The sequence below is a fragment of the Vanellus vanellus genome (assembly GCF_965231255.1).
Source record: "Vanellus vanellus genome assembly, chromosome: 1".
Lineage (NCBI taxonomy): Eukaryota > Metazoa > Chordata > Aves > Charadriiformes > Charadriidae > Vanellus > Vanellus vanellus.
The window spans coordinates 189,792,810-189,806,944 of record NC_138905.1 but is presented as its reverse complement, the minus strand read 5'-3'; the positions used below and the strand labels follow the sequence as shown (position 1 = coordinate 189,806,944).

Here is a 14,135-nt window from a genome sequence, read left to right as displayed (position 1 = left end):
CTTAAAATAGCTAGAATACACAAAGAAATAGTTACAGAACAATTTCTAGGCCCGTTCTGTCTCAAGACCCAGCAAGCGCTAGAGAGCAGAAGACGCTTGTGGCAGTCGTCCCGGTCCCCTCCCCTCCCCCAGTTTTGCCACTCAGAACCTCCAGGTGCAGGGCTCCAGCTGGAGCTGTACTTCTGTACAACAAAGTGTGTTACACCAAAGTACTTGCTCTCTCTTTCTCCTCTGCACTGCAGCAGTATGCCTCATGTGTTGAGCAGGTACACATGGTTGTGCCAAGCTGTTGTAAGTTAGCAAAAGTTTATAAAAGTTATAAAAACAAATAAACAATCCCCTAATAGTTGGGGTTTGGTGTTGTGTTTTTTTTTTTTTATTTCGTTTTGTTTTAAAGGCAAATACATTCCTTCATCCACTTCACACAGAAATCCCCAAGCAGATATGCCAGTGTAACTGTACTACTATAGAACTGATGTACACTGGGACAAAACGTGGACAAACTCAGCTGAATAACTTAGACTAGATACTGCCAAAACAGTTGGTATCACAAAACCATGGCCTAATGATAAGTTTAACTTATTTTGTTCAGTGGATTTATACACAATATAGATACTTGCAACATGTATTTGCATGTTGACGGAAAGAAAGCAAATAAGCCATCAATATAAAGATGAAGAGGAAAGGCTGCATTAGCTCAAACAAGCGTGAAGTCAGGACTTCAGTACAAAGCGAAGCTACGGACCCAGAGTTTGATGTTGCCATGGTGTCAGCTAAGGCAGCAGCTCTGCTCTCTCTTCCTATTGCTCCCTCTTCTGGATTAAGAAACGAGATGAGCAGACGAGCACAGCAAACCACCTTCATCGGAGCTGCTTTGTTTGGAATAACCGAGTGATTACTGAAACACTGCCAGAAATCGAATATATATACTAATGATCTGAACCTGGATTAAAGACAAGGAGTACTAATGCTCAAACCGCTATTATTGACACAGAACATGTAAGAGTTGAAGTGGAGGAAACTGAGCTCCACTGCAGAAGAGCCAGCCTGGCAGTCAGCTGGTCTCAGAGAGATCCCCCTTCTCAACATTGGAGGCCCTGGCAGGTGAGGTGAGCACCACAGCCTCACCGACTACAGGTCAGTTCTGCATCCCGAGGAAAGCTGACTGGAAAACGATATTCATAGAGTGTTTTGGTTTGACAAAGGAGAGTATTGCTGCAAAGACCTCACCGCCACCTTTTTTTTTTTTTTTTTCCTGCCCACTAACTTCACACTCAGAGCTATTAAAGAACACAGGCCTAAAAGTGCATATGGGACTTGAGCAGGCAGATAACAACCAAACCAATGCAGTACCTTTTTAAAAACAAGTTTTAGACCGTTTTAGAACCGTAGATTCTAAGATGAGAATTTTTTCTTTTTTTTATTCCTGAGAAAGTCACTATAAAAACCACCTGCGAAGGTTATAGCTCCACCGAGGCGTCGCAGTCCCGGCCGTGAAACGCTGTCTGCCGGGTGACCCCTCCACCACCACACACCCCTTCCCGCACCCCAACACACCAGAGAAGATTCCCGCCGGGCCGCGCTCACCCCCCGCCGCCTGGCACGGGGGACACACGGGGGGACACCCCACCACCCCCCGGAGAAGGGGGGCCCGCCACGCCCGTTCCGCGGTGGAACGGGGAGCCGCCGCCGAGGCCTCGCCTGGCCGCCGGGCCCGGAGCGGGGGAGACCGCCTGAGGCGGCGGGCGGCCACGGAGCCGTCGAGCCCCCTCACGCCTCACCCTGGCTTAAGTCCTCATCCGAGTCCGCCTCGGCGCAGCGCGGGAAGCCGGGGGGCAACGCGGGACCGATGAGCTCGCGGGCCATGGCGGGTTGGTGGGAAACCGGCGCGGCGGGCGCGCATGCGCGCCGAGAGACTCGCGCTCGGCTCGGGGCGCTCTTCTCTCCCCCAGTCCCACTCCGCTTCCCCTCCCCGCCGGCGCACTTCCGGCGCTGTCGGATTACGCAACCTCCCGCCCTTCGTCAGAAAGGTTTAATTCCGCCCCTCCTCCCCCCTCCAGTGAGCGGCTAAGTTCCGGAAGTGACGTGTTTTGTGGCGGCCGCTGGGGTGACCCCACGTGGTGGTGGGAGCACATCACGGAGCCTGCTTCGGGTCTGATATGAACCCCTTCGCCTGGTACCCGCCGCCGCCCCCCCTGCCGGGCCTCCCCCCGCCCGGGCTCCCCCCACCTTTTTTTTGTCCTCCATCCCCCTGGGAGCCGGGCTTTTGGGCTCCCCCCGGGCCCTACCCGCCCCCCGGGCGCTACCCTCCTCCCGACGGCTGCCCGCCCGCCGAGGCCTCCTCGCAGCCCGACAGCTGCCCGCCCGCCGACGGCTCCACGCAGCCCGCTGAGAGCTCGCAGCCCGCCAAGAGGTGCCCGCCCGCCGACGGCTCCTCGCAGCCCGCTGAGAGCTCCCTACCTGCTGACGGCAATTCCCAGCCTGCTGAGAGCTACCAGCCCACCGAGAGCTGTTCGCAGCCCGAGAGCTACCCGCCGCACACCGAGAGTTACCCGCCGCCCATCTACACCTACCCGCCCGCCGAGAGTTACTCACCGCACGCCAACAGCTACCCGCCCGCCAACAGCTACCTGCCGCCTGATGGTTACGCGCCCCCCGCTGCCTGGTACCCGCCGGCGTACAGAGAGCGACCGCAGGGCCCTCGTGCTGGTGAGGGGTATAGGGGGGAAGTTGTTTCTCGGGCCCGTGGACTCCTTCCCATCCCTCGCTGATAGGAACTCTGGGGTTGTCCCTAACCCTTGGGGGCGGAAGACTCCCCCCTCCTTCCAAGCATATGTCCTGCTGTCCGTGCTGGTTGTGCAGCCCTGGCTTGACTCTCCCCCAGGCCTTTTCCCAGCACAGCGGGCACACCGAGGTAGCAGGGGGTGTGTTTTACCAGCTGTATGTATAACTGGATTTTTTTTATTTTTTTTTTTTCCTTTTTTTTCCTTTTTTGAAGGTGGAAATGGCAATTTCTCCCAGAAATGGCAAGGCGACCAAGCACCTGGGTTTAGTAAACGTTTTCCAGGGGAAAATAAAAAGCCAAAGGTATGGACTGGGGTCCCCTGCGCAAGAAAGATGTTGACCTGTTGTAGTGGGTCCAAAGGAGGGCCATGAAAATGGTCAGAGCACTGGAACACCTCTCCTATGAAGACAGGCTGAGAGAGTTGGGGGTTGTTCAACCTGGAGAAGGGAAGGCTCTGGGAAGACCTGATTGTGTGTGACCTTTCAGTATTTAAAGGGGGCTTATAAGAAAGATGAGCACAGACTTTTTAGTAGGTCCTGTAGCAACAGGACAAGGAGCAATGGTTTTAAACCAAAAGAGGGTAGCTTTAGATTGGATGTAAGGTAGAAACCTTTTACAATGAATGTGGTGAGACACTGGAACAGTTGTGTCCAGAGAAGTTGTGGATGCCCTATCATTGGAGGTGTTCAAGGTCAGGTTGGATGGGGCTTTGAACAACCTGATCTGGTGAAAGATATTCCTGCCCATGGCAGGGGGGTTGGAACTGGATGATCTTTGAAGGTCCATTCCAACCAGAACCATTCTGTCATTCTATGATGGTGGCAGTCATGTGGGACTTGCCCTGTGGTACTACTGTTGTCTAATGTGCCTGCCCTTACAAGAGCGCAAGCGTATGACAATCAGTCTGCAAATCTTGAGCCTTTTGAAAGAAAGATACATTTCAACCAAATTCTAACACAGATTTACTTTAGAAAAGCCATTACTATGGTGATGCGCAAATGCCTAAATTATATCAGTGCTCTGTTATATTATCAGGACGAGACAGCCAGATCACCCTGATGTGTGCAGTGGGAGAAGGAGGGATCTCTGCTTCCCTCTGAGCTCTGATTTGTCATGTGAGAACAAGCATGGCCTGACTTGATAGGGAGGAGACTCAGGGATGTAGCATAGCTTTCCTCCCAGCCCTTGATAAATCTGTGCCAGCCTGGTATGTTTGCAGAAATTATAATTGATGAAAAGGTGGTAGTGGAAAGAGCTGAGTGCAGGGTGCTTTATTTGGAAGATGAGTGATTTGAACTTCACTTTCTATGTTAGCTTATCTTTGAAACTTCTGAAACATGTTTTAATTGAGGGCTTTATTAACAAAAATAGTCATGAAAGTGTTTCATACGTAATTAAAAATTGGAATACCTTCTAATCTTGTAACTGCAATCTCCAGATGATTTCTTGTTGTGTTTTTTTTTTTTTTTTTTTTTTTTTTTTGCAGACCAAAAAGAAAAAAGAGCCTGTTTTCTCTCATTATTGTGATACCTGTGACCGTGGCTATAAAAATCAGGAGACATATGATGAACATATTTCACAACATAAACAGGTTGATGAGTTTGGCTTGTTTTATTTACACTTTGTGCCTGATAAGTAGTTAGTTGTAGTCGCTCTTTGGATGCAAGACTTAGCAAAGAGATTCCAGAGCTACAAAGAGTGTTAGTAGGGGATTTTTTCTGAATGCTGTGTGTAGGGGAGGTCTCAGTTGTATTTTTGGTTTTATTGCTGAAGTCATTTTAATGTCTTTCTTGTGAAGCATTGCTAAGTCACTCAGTGGTAGGAATTAATTCACGGACATCAGTATGGGATGTAGAATTATTGTGTGAAAAGATTATGCGGAAACCCTATATTAAAAATCTACTCCTTTATTGCAAGGAAGTATCAAAATTTTGAATTGGCGAGTCTTGCAAATCTTTCTCTAAGTTTATTTCATGTTATTTCCAGTTTTCAGATACATTGGCTTCACTGTTTATTCTAAAATCTGATGACATTTAAAAGTACATTATCCTTTCTTACTGTTTTTACAATCATATTTGTTTTGAAACTGGTTAGCTTAAAAGTTCTGTATAACTAACCATACAGGCATCTGGCACTTAGTTTGAAGCATGCTCGGATGCTTGTTTATAATTTGTGTAACTTGGTGTGTCTTAAGTTCACCCCGTTATTTTGCAGTGCACAGAAGAAGGTTGTGATTTCAGCGCACATGAGAAGATAGTTCAGATACACTGGAAGAACGTAGGTATCCCCCTGGCCCAAAATATGAGTCTATGTGATCTTTACTATAGTCTTTTTCCTCATTCTTCAGAGGCTTGCTTTCATCCTTCTGGAAGGAAAACCATATCACCTCTGAGTGGAATCTGTTGTAAAACAGTGTTGTGGATGAAAATATGTTGAATACTATGTTGTTGTTTGTTTTTTTTAATGGTTTAATTTTGTAACCACTGTGTGCAGTCTCACCACTTTTGGACATGAAAACAGTATGAGACTACTGTAGCTGCAGAATTATGCTTTTTTTTTCTTGTGTGTTTTTTTTTCCTTCCCCTTTTAAACAGCCATGAAATACTTTTTCCTTAGGCACATGCACCTGGTGCCAAAAGAATAAAATTAGATAGTCCAGAAGAGATCGCTAGATGGAGAGAAGAAAGAAAAAAGTAAGTAAGACTTATGACCTATAAATTTGTTTTACTGTATTTTCCCTGTGTGATCGTTAGATGACAGTTGAAAGGCAGTAGCAGCTCGTGCTTGCTGCTGCTGTTCCTTTGACTCCACAAAACTCCTGCAGAAGTGGTCTGTGTCAGAATGCCTGAGGCAGGAGGGCGTGAGCTGCCGAGACTGTTATAATTTGGATGATTGTAATAGGGGGCAAGATGTCTGGGAAGCTGCTTCCTTCTCAGTTGATGTTTGATTTGGTACTCCAGTTTAGCTGAACAACTCATTCCTTTTAGCCTGATAGCTGAGACATTTTAGGTCAGAAATGTGTGTGTGTTTGGAGTTTTTTTAATAGCTAAGAAATCTGGTTCTATTATACTGACTGTAATTGTAATACATCCTGCTGTGTGCAAATTTCCACAGCTTAAGTTGTCCCAGTAGACCCCGACAGGGAGTTTTCCTAATTTTTAAGAACTTTCTGCATTGCTTGACACTTTCCTACTGAAAGAGAATGGAATCCATGAATGATGCTGTCTCAGGTAGTCCAACTCTCATTGTACCTAGGGTGCAAGGTAAAGTTCCCATGTAAGTAACATCTCTCATTATTTCTAATTCTGTGATATGAGGTGGTAAACTTTTCTTCTGTTGACCAGCATTGAAGTGTTTAAAAATTCACACTGTACTTCCATAGACATTATCCCACTGATTTTTTTTTTTCTCTCTGAGTTGAACAGATTAAAATCTACCCTTTTCCAGCAAGTGAAAGATACTGTAGGCTTTCCTCACTTATGTTCTTGACTTAGAATATAGTCTTGTGAGTGATCAGCAGACGGGTTTTGTTTCTGCGAGCAAGAGTCCTATATGCAGAGTGGGAGGCGATACAAATTTAATTTCGAGATCACTGGTGATGAGCTAGGGCAGTATATTAATCACCTGTTTGGTTTGGTTTTTTTTTTTTTTTTAAGTTTTAAAAGCTGTCTTACAAAGTCTTACTGGTGAATACAGCTTGCGTTTATGTTGGAAAGCAATAATAATGCATTCTTGCTTTGAACCTGACTTCCCTTGAGAAGTTTTTACGCAGTGGCTTTGTAAAAAAGACAAATAAGTGGAATGTATGGTAGGATTATTTTTTTTATTGCCTCCAATCACTTTTTGCTGTTTTGAGAAGCAAAATTTCTCCCCATGTATGTTCATCCCCCCTGCAAGTTTTAACTTTAATTTGGGCATGGTTTCAGCTTTCTTTGCAAATTTTAGAAAGGCAAAGGGGAAATCTTATCATGATGTCAGCACATCACAGCAGTCCACTGTTGCACTTGCTGTTAATTTATTACAAATGAAGATAATCTGTAGGTTCCTCTTTTGTTAAAAACAGCTCTTGTTACAGAAACAGAAATTTCTTTTCCCATGTTTAAAATGCCATAGTTAACAAGACAAAAATTATTTGTGATCTGTGCAAGTACAAGTTTGGTGCTGGATTAGTTTTGGTTCCAAGGTTTCCTTTTATTCAAAAGATACTTGAAGGCTTGTTTTTTATTTGCTTTCAGTCTACACATTGCTGTCCTGTTTTTCCCAATAGTGATACTTACCATGTCTTTATTACTTGCAATATGAAGTATTAGCAGGGTTAGCAAAACTCAAATGTCCTTAGATTTGTCTGTCTGGTGGCCTACGCTTAATTTTCTGACAGTAGCTCCAAGGAAAAACATCAGTACTTGTGTGCGGAGTCTTTGCTACTCATTTTCAACGTTTCATACACTTTTCTGTTTTGGGAGGTGGTTTGGGAAAGTTCCTATCTGTGGATGATGCTAAGGTTTAAGTGTTGAAATGATGTTTCAGGTTTGTGTGTCAGTACGTGCTCTACTGTATACTGGAACATTAGGGGAACCAGGAATTGAGTGTACAGTCATGTTTTAGATAGTGTTCGCTTGGGAAGTGGGTGCTGCAAATCAAAGCAACATTTATCTGCAGTTAATTGTAAGGATGATACTCTGCCTGAGACTGTTTTTGCTGAGTTTCTAGAGAATCTTGTGGTCGATACTGTTGCTCTTTTTTTTTTTTTTTTTTTTTTTTTACAAATGAATATAATTTGGTTGTGGTACAAGATTGCTGAAAGCCTTTGTTCACTGCAGCGTAGTAAAATCAGTGGAAATAAAGTCTTGTAGACAAGACCACCAACCAAAACGGGTGATATTGGATTAGGACCTTCTAAGCGGCCACTAGATGGAGTAGTGCTGTGGCTTATTTTGGTGCTTCAGTCCTTCTGTGGGCATCTTGTTTAGCTGTAATGGATGGGTGTAGAATGACTACCTGGGTGGCTTTTGTTACTCTTTATACAGCAAGGAAGCCGTATTAACATATATATTTTTAATTAATTTAATTGTAATTTAATTTTTAAAAAGGGAGAAAAAAAGAAACCCATCTGAAACTTTTGTGAAGCATTAATTGAGTCGCCAGGAAATAATCAGTTTAGTGCTGAAGGTCTGTTGTTGACTCACAATAAACATTGCATTGTACAGAAAAAAAAGGACACCAGAGGGAGTCTGAGCTATTAGACAGTTTTGGTTTATGGTGACAGGAAAAAGCCTTTTTCTTTCTAGAAGCTCCAGTCAGAGCTAAGAATGAATCTTTTTAGGTCATTAGTAGCTTGTTTTTAATTAGGTTGCAGTGATTTAACACGTGTGTTTCCATGCTGCATCTCTAACATTCCTGTCGTGTTTGTTCTTTCAGCCGTTACAAACAATTACTTACAGAGTTGAGATTTTTCTTCTTAATTAGCTGCTGTGTTGCTCAGTTGTATATCCTGCTCAAAATCTTTTAGAAAGACCTTGTGTTTAAAGTAAGTCTCACATGGAGGGAAGAGAAGGGGGAGAGCTGGTAAGGAGTGAGTACCTCTGGATGAAGTATGCTGTGTCGGAATGCCGATTTCATGGCTGATTCTGTTCATTGCTTCATTCTGTTCATTGCTTCAGCCTTCTGCTTACCTAAAAGATTCTATAATGATTTTTGGTCCATTGAACCTGCTGAGCCAGGCAATCTTATTAAGCGAACAGCAATAGAGGTGAAGTTCCATGGGATCTCAGGGTTTTCCTATGTTTTGCAGACAGACGGTTGTGAGATGTGACATAAACTTTGGTGATTACAATTACTTTTCTTGTTTTGATTTGTCCTGTCCTTCCAAGTGTTGAAGAAATGTGCTGGTTTCACATGCTTAAAGGGAATTATCTACAGCACGTTTCCTTAATGTGTCTGAATGAGGTATTGTTGTCTTCCCTTCTTCCCAAGTGAGATCTAGGTCCTGCTAGCCCATCTGTTTCTAACCAACTGTTCTTGAGCCAAGGTTATTAGAAAGAACGTGGCACAGCTGCTCTGGTGTTAAAAGTGAATAGTTAAACTTTTGCTTAGGTCCTAATATAACATTGGAGGATTTTCTTGATCTTGTGTGTTGCTTGAAAGTTCTCCCCCTCCTCCCCTCCTGTCTGTAATCTATTGGGGGGAGTTTTGTTCAGTTAGGGATTGATGGCTGTATTTCCATTCAATACATCTCATAGGCTGAGCATGCACGTAATGAATAAGGCCAGTACTGTCACGCACACCACTTTAATTTATGGTTGTCTAGTTGAATAATGATAATTCTGGAGTATCTTGGAATCCTCCCTGGTGTTGCAGTCATAATAGTTAAATATGTAATAAGGAAAATTATTTCTTAGTGCCTGGTAAAAGTAGAGAAGATGAAGCAAAGTAGAAGGAATGTGTTGGTAGATCAAGGTAAACACCAATACAGTAAAGTTTACTCTGAACTGCAGGGACCAATTAGCAATAAAACTGCCTCAGCTAACATATGGTAAAATCACACTAGAGTTGCAATGCTCGATAAAGTGCCTGGGAGTCTTAAACTGAGATTTTTATCAGCTCTCTGTTGGGCCATCTTTATTCCCTCTGGGCTGTCTGTGTCCCCTTTGCTGTTGGTTGTGAGTATGCAGTCAAGACCAGCTCAAGAAATTATTGAGGCAATTTGATGACAGTGCTGTTCCTATAAAGGTGGTAAACTTGTATAGCTCTCAGCTCACATTGTGCTATAGAAACAGGTCTCTTTTCTGTTAGATACTGGCAAAGCTCTGGCTTTCCACTGCTTGCTAAGAGCTAGTTTACTCTGATGTTTATGTGAGCAGGATAGAGTACAGTGGCCTGTAAAACATGTATGACTCCGGTTAGTGCACTCATTTATTGGGGGAAAAAAAAAAGTCTATTCACTAAGGCATACATGTTAGTGACGATGCTCAGTGTCACCATTTCCTGTCTCTGGAAGCTTACGGTATCTTTTACCTGCCTATCACTGCGTTGGTGTATATGTTATATAGTCATCTTGGCTTGAAAACCAGTTTTCTGGTGTTATTCTGATAATCCAAACTGGAAGTTTTTCAGTATAAATTATAGAAGTGCCTATAGTTGGAAACTGCAGCTGCTATGAAATGGGGCTGCTTTCTTGGGCAGTACTGGCTCCTTCTTGAAATCTGCTGTGCCAGACCATCACATCCTGGTTTAACTCCCTCTCTTACAATGAGTTGCTTAGGTTCGTAAAACTTCTGTGGTGACTGATGAAGCTGGCTGTATTCAAGCTCTAACGAGTTGTTTGCAGGACGCAAGCGCTAGGCTACTACTTCTGCTTCAGTGGTGTGTGTAGGTCACGTTAAGAACCTCATTTGGTTAGGGGAGGAGGAGGGCATGTCTTCTGAGAAGGAGTCGGAACCAGGTCAACTCATCAGATTTCAACACATGGCTTTTTATGTGGAGAGATTCAGTATAGGCTCTTCTTTCTGTGTTGTCATGACTCTGTTCAGGAGCAGCCTTCCTAAATTTAGCCTTCCTGAATAAGAATTCTGTGTATCAAAAAAAAAAAAAATCCTCTCATTTTTTTTTTTTTTTGACCTCTCTTGAGAACTTTGTGGCTGACCTTACATAGTGAAGCTTGCAAAGTGCCATAAAGTTGTACCTCAAGACCATAATGTTTCCATTGTAGGTGTCTGCCTTCACTTAAGGTTCAGCTGAATTTTGCTGCCTCCATGCCTCTAGGTGATGCTAGGAGGTGCAGAGACTTTCTTGTGCTGTGGCACCTGATGACTTGTGGAGTTGCACAGGGGCTGATACATTTGAATGGGTGGATGATTTTGGTCCACGCCTCTTTGGTCCAGTTGCTCTTTGCAGGGACAACTGGGGTTGACTTGGCCAGGTCCTACCAGGACCTACTGGTGGGCTTAGCCCAGCCTTGTCATCTCACAGCAGAGCACCTGGGCAGGACTTAACCCAGTCCACCTTGTACTGAGGCTGGTGATCTGCAGACTTGAAGGTCTAGAGCTTGCTGCCCACCAAGTCCTTAGATGGAAGAATAATTTAGCGGGTGCTCATTGTGAATGAAATGAAGCACTGCATGTGTGCTGTCAAAATAAGTACGTTTTCTTTACCTTGTGCAGGCAGAGAGTAAAATGCTATTTAACATTTTAGAAAAGCTGGAGAAAATAAACACAGTCGCTAGAGGTACCTTCAGATGTGCTTTTGCAGGCGTGCTCAGACTTACGACTTGAGCTCTCTTTAGCTGTTAGCTACTGCCTGTGTCAACTGGAAGGGCGGTTTGGGAGAAATCTGTCTGTCTTGGCAATGAATCGAACTGAAAGCATTTGTGGAGTCCATTACAGTGGCTCGGTAGAGGGAGTGGTAAATCGTAGGAATGAAAGTGGGAGGCAGTCACGTCTCAATGTTGTGAGAGCGTGTCTGAATATGTCCTTAACATAACTACAGGAGCACTTTGAAGACTCCTTTGCTCCAGGATTAAGGGTCTTCCCTTATGTCTTTTTTAAAAAAAAAAGTCTAAGACAAGCTTGGGGCTCTTTTGAGCATAACTACTTATTTTATAGCTCTCTTTCCTCCTGTGAGCCTTACTCGTGTGAAGAAAACCACCTTATCCTAAAGCTGTGAAGAGGTGCCAAGCACAGGGGTCTTTCTCAATGCGAAGCTCATGAGACTAAATAATTCATTGCACGCTTGATGTGTGCTGGAAGTGTTATAACATGGATGAACAAATGTAGCTAACAGGGAAGAGCGTAGCACATCCCTAGGCTCGCTTGAGCCGTATGGCCGATTTCTGGGAGAAATCCAATGAAAATAGAAGTTGACAGCTCGTGTTCAGATCCTCTTAAAGGAGACAAGTTCTGTAACGTGTTTAGGTGTGTCTCGTAGGAAATGCTTCTCATCTTTTTCTCTTGGTATGTGGTTGAAGCTGTCTTGCATCAATGTGACACTTAACATTCGTGTTGTAAAACAGGGAAGATGCATGTGATAAGATTAAATATTTAAAGGAAGATACATGTCCTTTTTGATAGCTATATATAGTAAGTAGCTGTTCGAAGTTTCTCATTACTCCATTTTAATAGACTTATCAAATATTTACACTTTGTGTTTCTATCCAGAAGCTGGTGGGGGTGCGCGTGTGTTTCTCACTTACTGCCTTTATCTCAAAGCACAGGGATTTAGCTAACTAATGTTTACAGAGCAACTAGCGTAGCCATTTTGGGGCTTTGACGGTAATTTGCAGCAGGCTTTGCATGTTAGAACCAGCACGTTCGTCCATCGGGAGGGATGGGGAGGGAGGTGGGGAATGGAAGGGAGGGAGGGTTTAGAAGATAGTTATAACAGTAGAATTGTTTTGGTCTGCATGACTTAGCAGTTTTTCTTGAAGCTGGAATTAAAGAGGGGCAGTAATTTTGGTGAGCTAGAGGTCAGTGTACAAGCACAATACTGAATATTGCTTGAGAGGAAACTTGTATGCTGTTCTCTGTCACATTAAAGGAATCTTTTGCACCCAGAAGCTGTTCTTTGGTATTACAAGAACTCAGCAGTTGGTTTGCTAAAGGCACGTTGTACCTTCTAAGATCATTCAAATACTCCAGTTGAAGCACCATAAAAATAAAATTGCAGGACTAAATCGTGCTGTTATGTGTAGGGGCAGGCAGAGGGTCCATAAGTGTAACTGAACTGTTTGTAGCTCGTTTGTAGGTTTGGTAAATCTAATTACACCGATTTGGTAGTGGGGCTTGGGTTTTTTTGTTGTTGTTGTTGTTTGGTTGTTTTGTGTGTTTTTTTCCATCTGAGTGAGTAAGCATAAATGCACTCAGGTTTCTTTTCCTCACCAGTTCCTTTTTAAGAAGGAAACAGTCTGTTAAACTTCGATGAAATGCTATAAAAAAATCTATTATGTTTATAGAGGATGCTGGTTTGGTAAAGGGGGAATTGACAAATTACAGTGAATCATTTAAGAGCCAGTGAATTTTTTTTTTTCCTTCTAGAAATTTTCCTACGTTGGCCAACATTGAACGGAAGAAGTCAATGCAGATGCAGAAGGAAGAAAGGGGAGAAGTGCTGACTACCCAACAGTTTGGGTAAGCATTTTGAAATGAGCTTGTTACTTTCCTCCTAATGAGTTCAGAAGTACTCTGTCTTAGTGTAGTCTCCCAGCACTTACTGTTTCTACTGTACACATGATCTAGCTGCCTTTTAACAGAGGACAGGTCATTTGACAAACTGCAGTGGTAATGTTCTTTTGTTTACAGTGCTTCATAGTCCACTTCAGTTAAATTAAACAATAATTGTATTAGAAATCTGATGTTCTTGCTGAATTCTGCACTCTGGCCTGTTTGAGGAAACCACCTTCTAGTGGCCATTCATTAGATCAGTGTAACCTTGGTCTCTGAAAAAGAAATAATGGGGGCGGAAGTCATGCAACATAATGAATCCACGTGGTCTAATCCTTTAATGCCTGAAAATGGCCAAGAGAGATTTTAGAAGTGGATTTGGCTTCTTATTCTCTCCTTTCAGATGATAAATCAATAATCAAGTGAAGAGGGGAGGAAGATTTAACTTTATTTTCATAGCTTAAGTCGTGCTACGTCCTTCTTCTACCCTCCATTTTTATCTATCTGTCACCTTTGTTCTGAGCCTAATTCTTACTCCTCTTGGATTTTTATCTGTTCTCTCCCTTAAATTGTGGATTACTTTCCAGTATGGTCTTTGTTCTTTTATCTTTGTTCTTTTATCCCCTCACTGTCAGTGTTATGTGGAACTGGGTAACTTCATTAGCTCTACTTTAGGGCCTGTGGAAAGACTTTTTAAAAAAAAAAATGTTATAATGATCCATGCTTCTAAGAATATCACTTGTTTAAGCTCAAAACTGAGCTGGAAGGCAGGAGCAGACTCGGTTCTAAGGGGCTCTTGCTAAGCACCATTTGCTGCTGCATGGACGTGAAGTTGGAGCTTGCTTGGTTTGGGTTTTTTGGGGGGGGCATTTGTTTGTTTTTGGTTTTTAATAGTGGTTGGCACCAAACAAACTAAAACTTGCACCATGGTAGACCAGTGGAACTAGTGCAGAATAGGGTTTGTGTCAGGCTAGTATAATTTGATCAATGGTGACAGTGCAGATAACCTTGGTGCAGTGTGTTCAGAAGACCCAGCGCTTACCCACCCCCTCCAACTGGTTGCCTTTCTGACTTTGGAAGGGCAGACTGAAGTAAAACTTCCTTCAAAGGATATAAAATTGCAGAAGTGCTTTGGACCTAAGGAACTAAACCTAGGCTTTAAGATTAAAGCTGCAAACATATGGGATATTATGTTT

General features: G+C 43.4%; 2 protein-coding genes across 2 annotated transcripts in view; one reads left to right on the top strand and one right to left on the bottom strand.

The window, feature by feature from the left end:
• The window catches only part of GPALPP1 (GPALPP motifs containing 1), a 17,896-nt gene extending 15,936 nt beyond the window's left edge, over positions 1-1,960 (bottom strand). Inside the window, exon 1 of the mRNA XM_082485119.1 lies at positions 1,782-1,960. Within this exon, the coding sequence (XP_082341245.1) occupies positions 1,782-1,866 (85 nt within the window). The 5' untranslated portion in view covers positions 1,867-1,960. The remainder of the gene's footprint in view (positions 1-1,781) is intronic.
• NUFIP1 (nuclear FMR1 interacting protein 1) overlaps positions 1,865-14,135 on the top strand; it is a gene marked incomplete at its 5' end in the record, with an annotated part of 25,364 nt that continues 13,093 nt past the window's right edge. The window contains 7 exons of the mRNA XM_082495055.1: positions 1,865-2,059; positions 2,259-2,709; positions 2,999-3,087; positions 4,272-4,376; positions 5,000-5,062; positions 5,402-5,478; positions 12,814-12,906. Coding sequence (XP_082351181.1) covers positions 1,865-2,059; positions 2,259-2,709; positions 2,999-3,087; positions 4,272-4,376; positions 5,000-5,062; positions 5,402-5,478; positions 12,814-12,906 — 1,073 coding nt within the window. The remainder of the gene's footprint in view (positions 2,060-2,258; positions 2,710-2,998; positions 3,088-4,271; positions 4,377-4,999; positions 5,063-5,401; positions 5,479-12,813; positions 12,907-14,135) is intronic.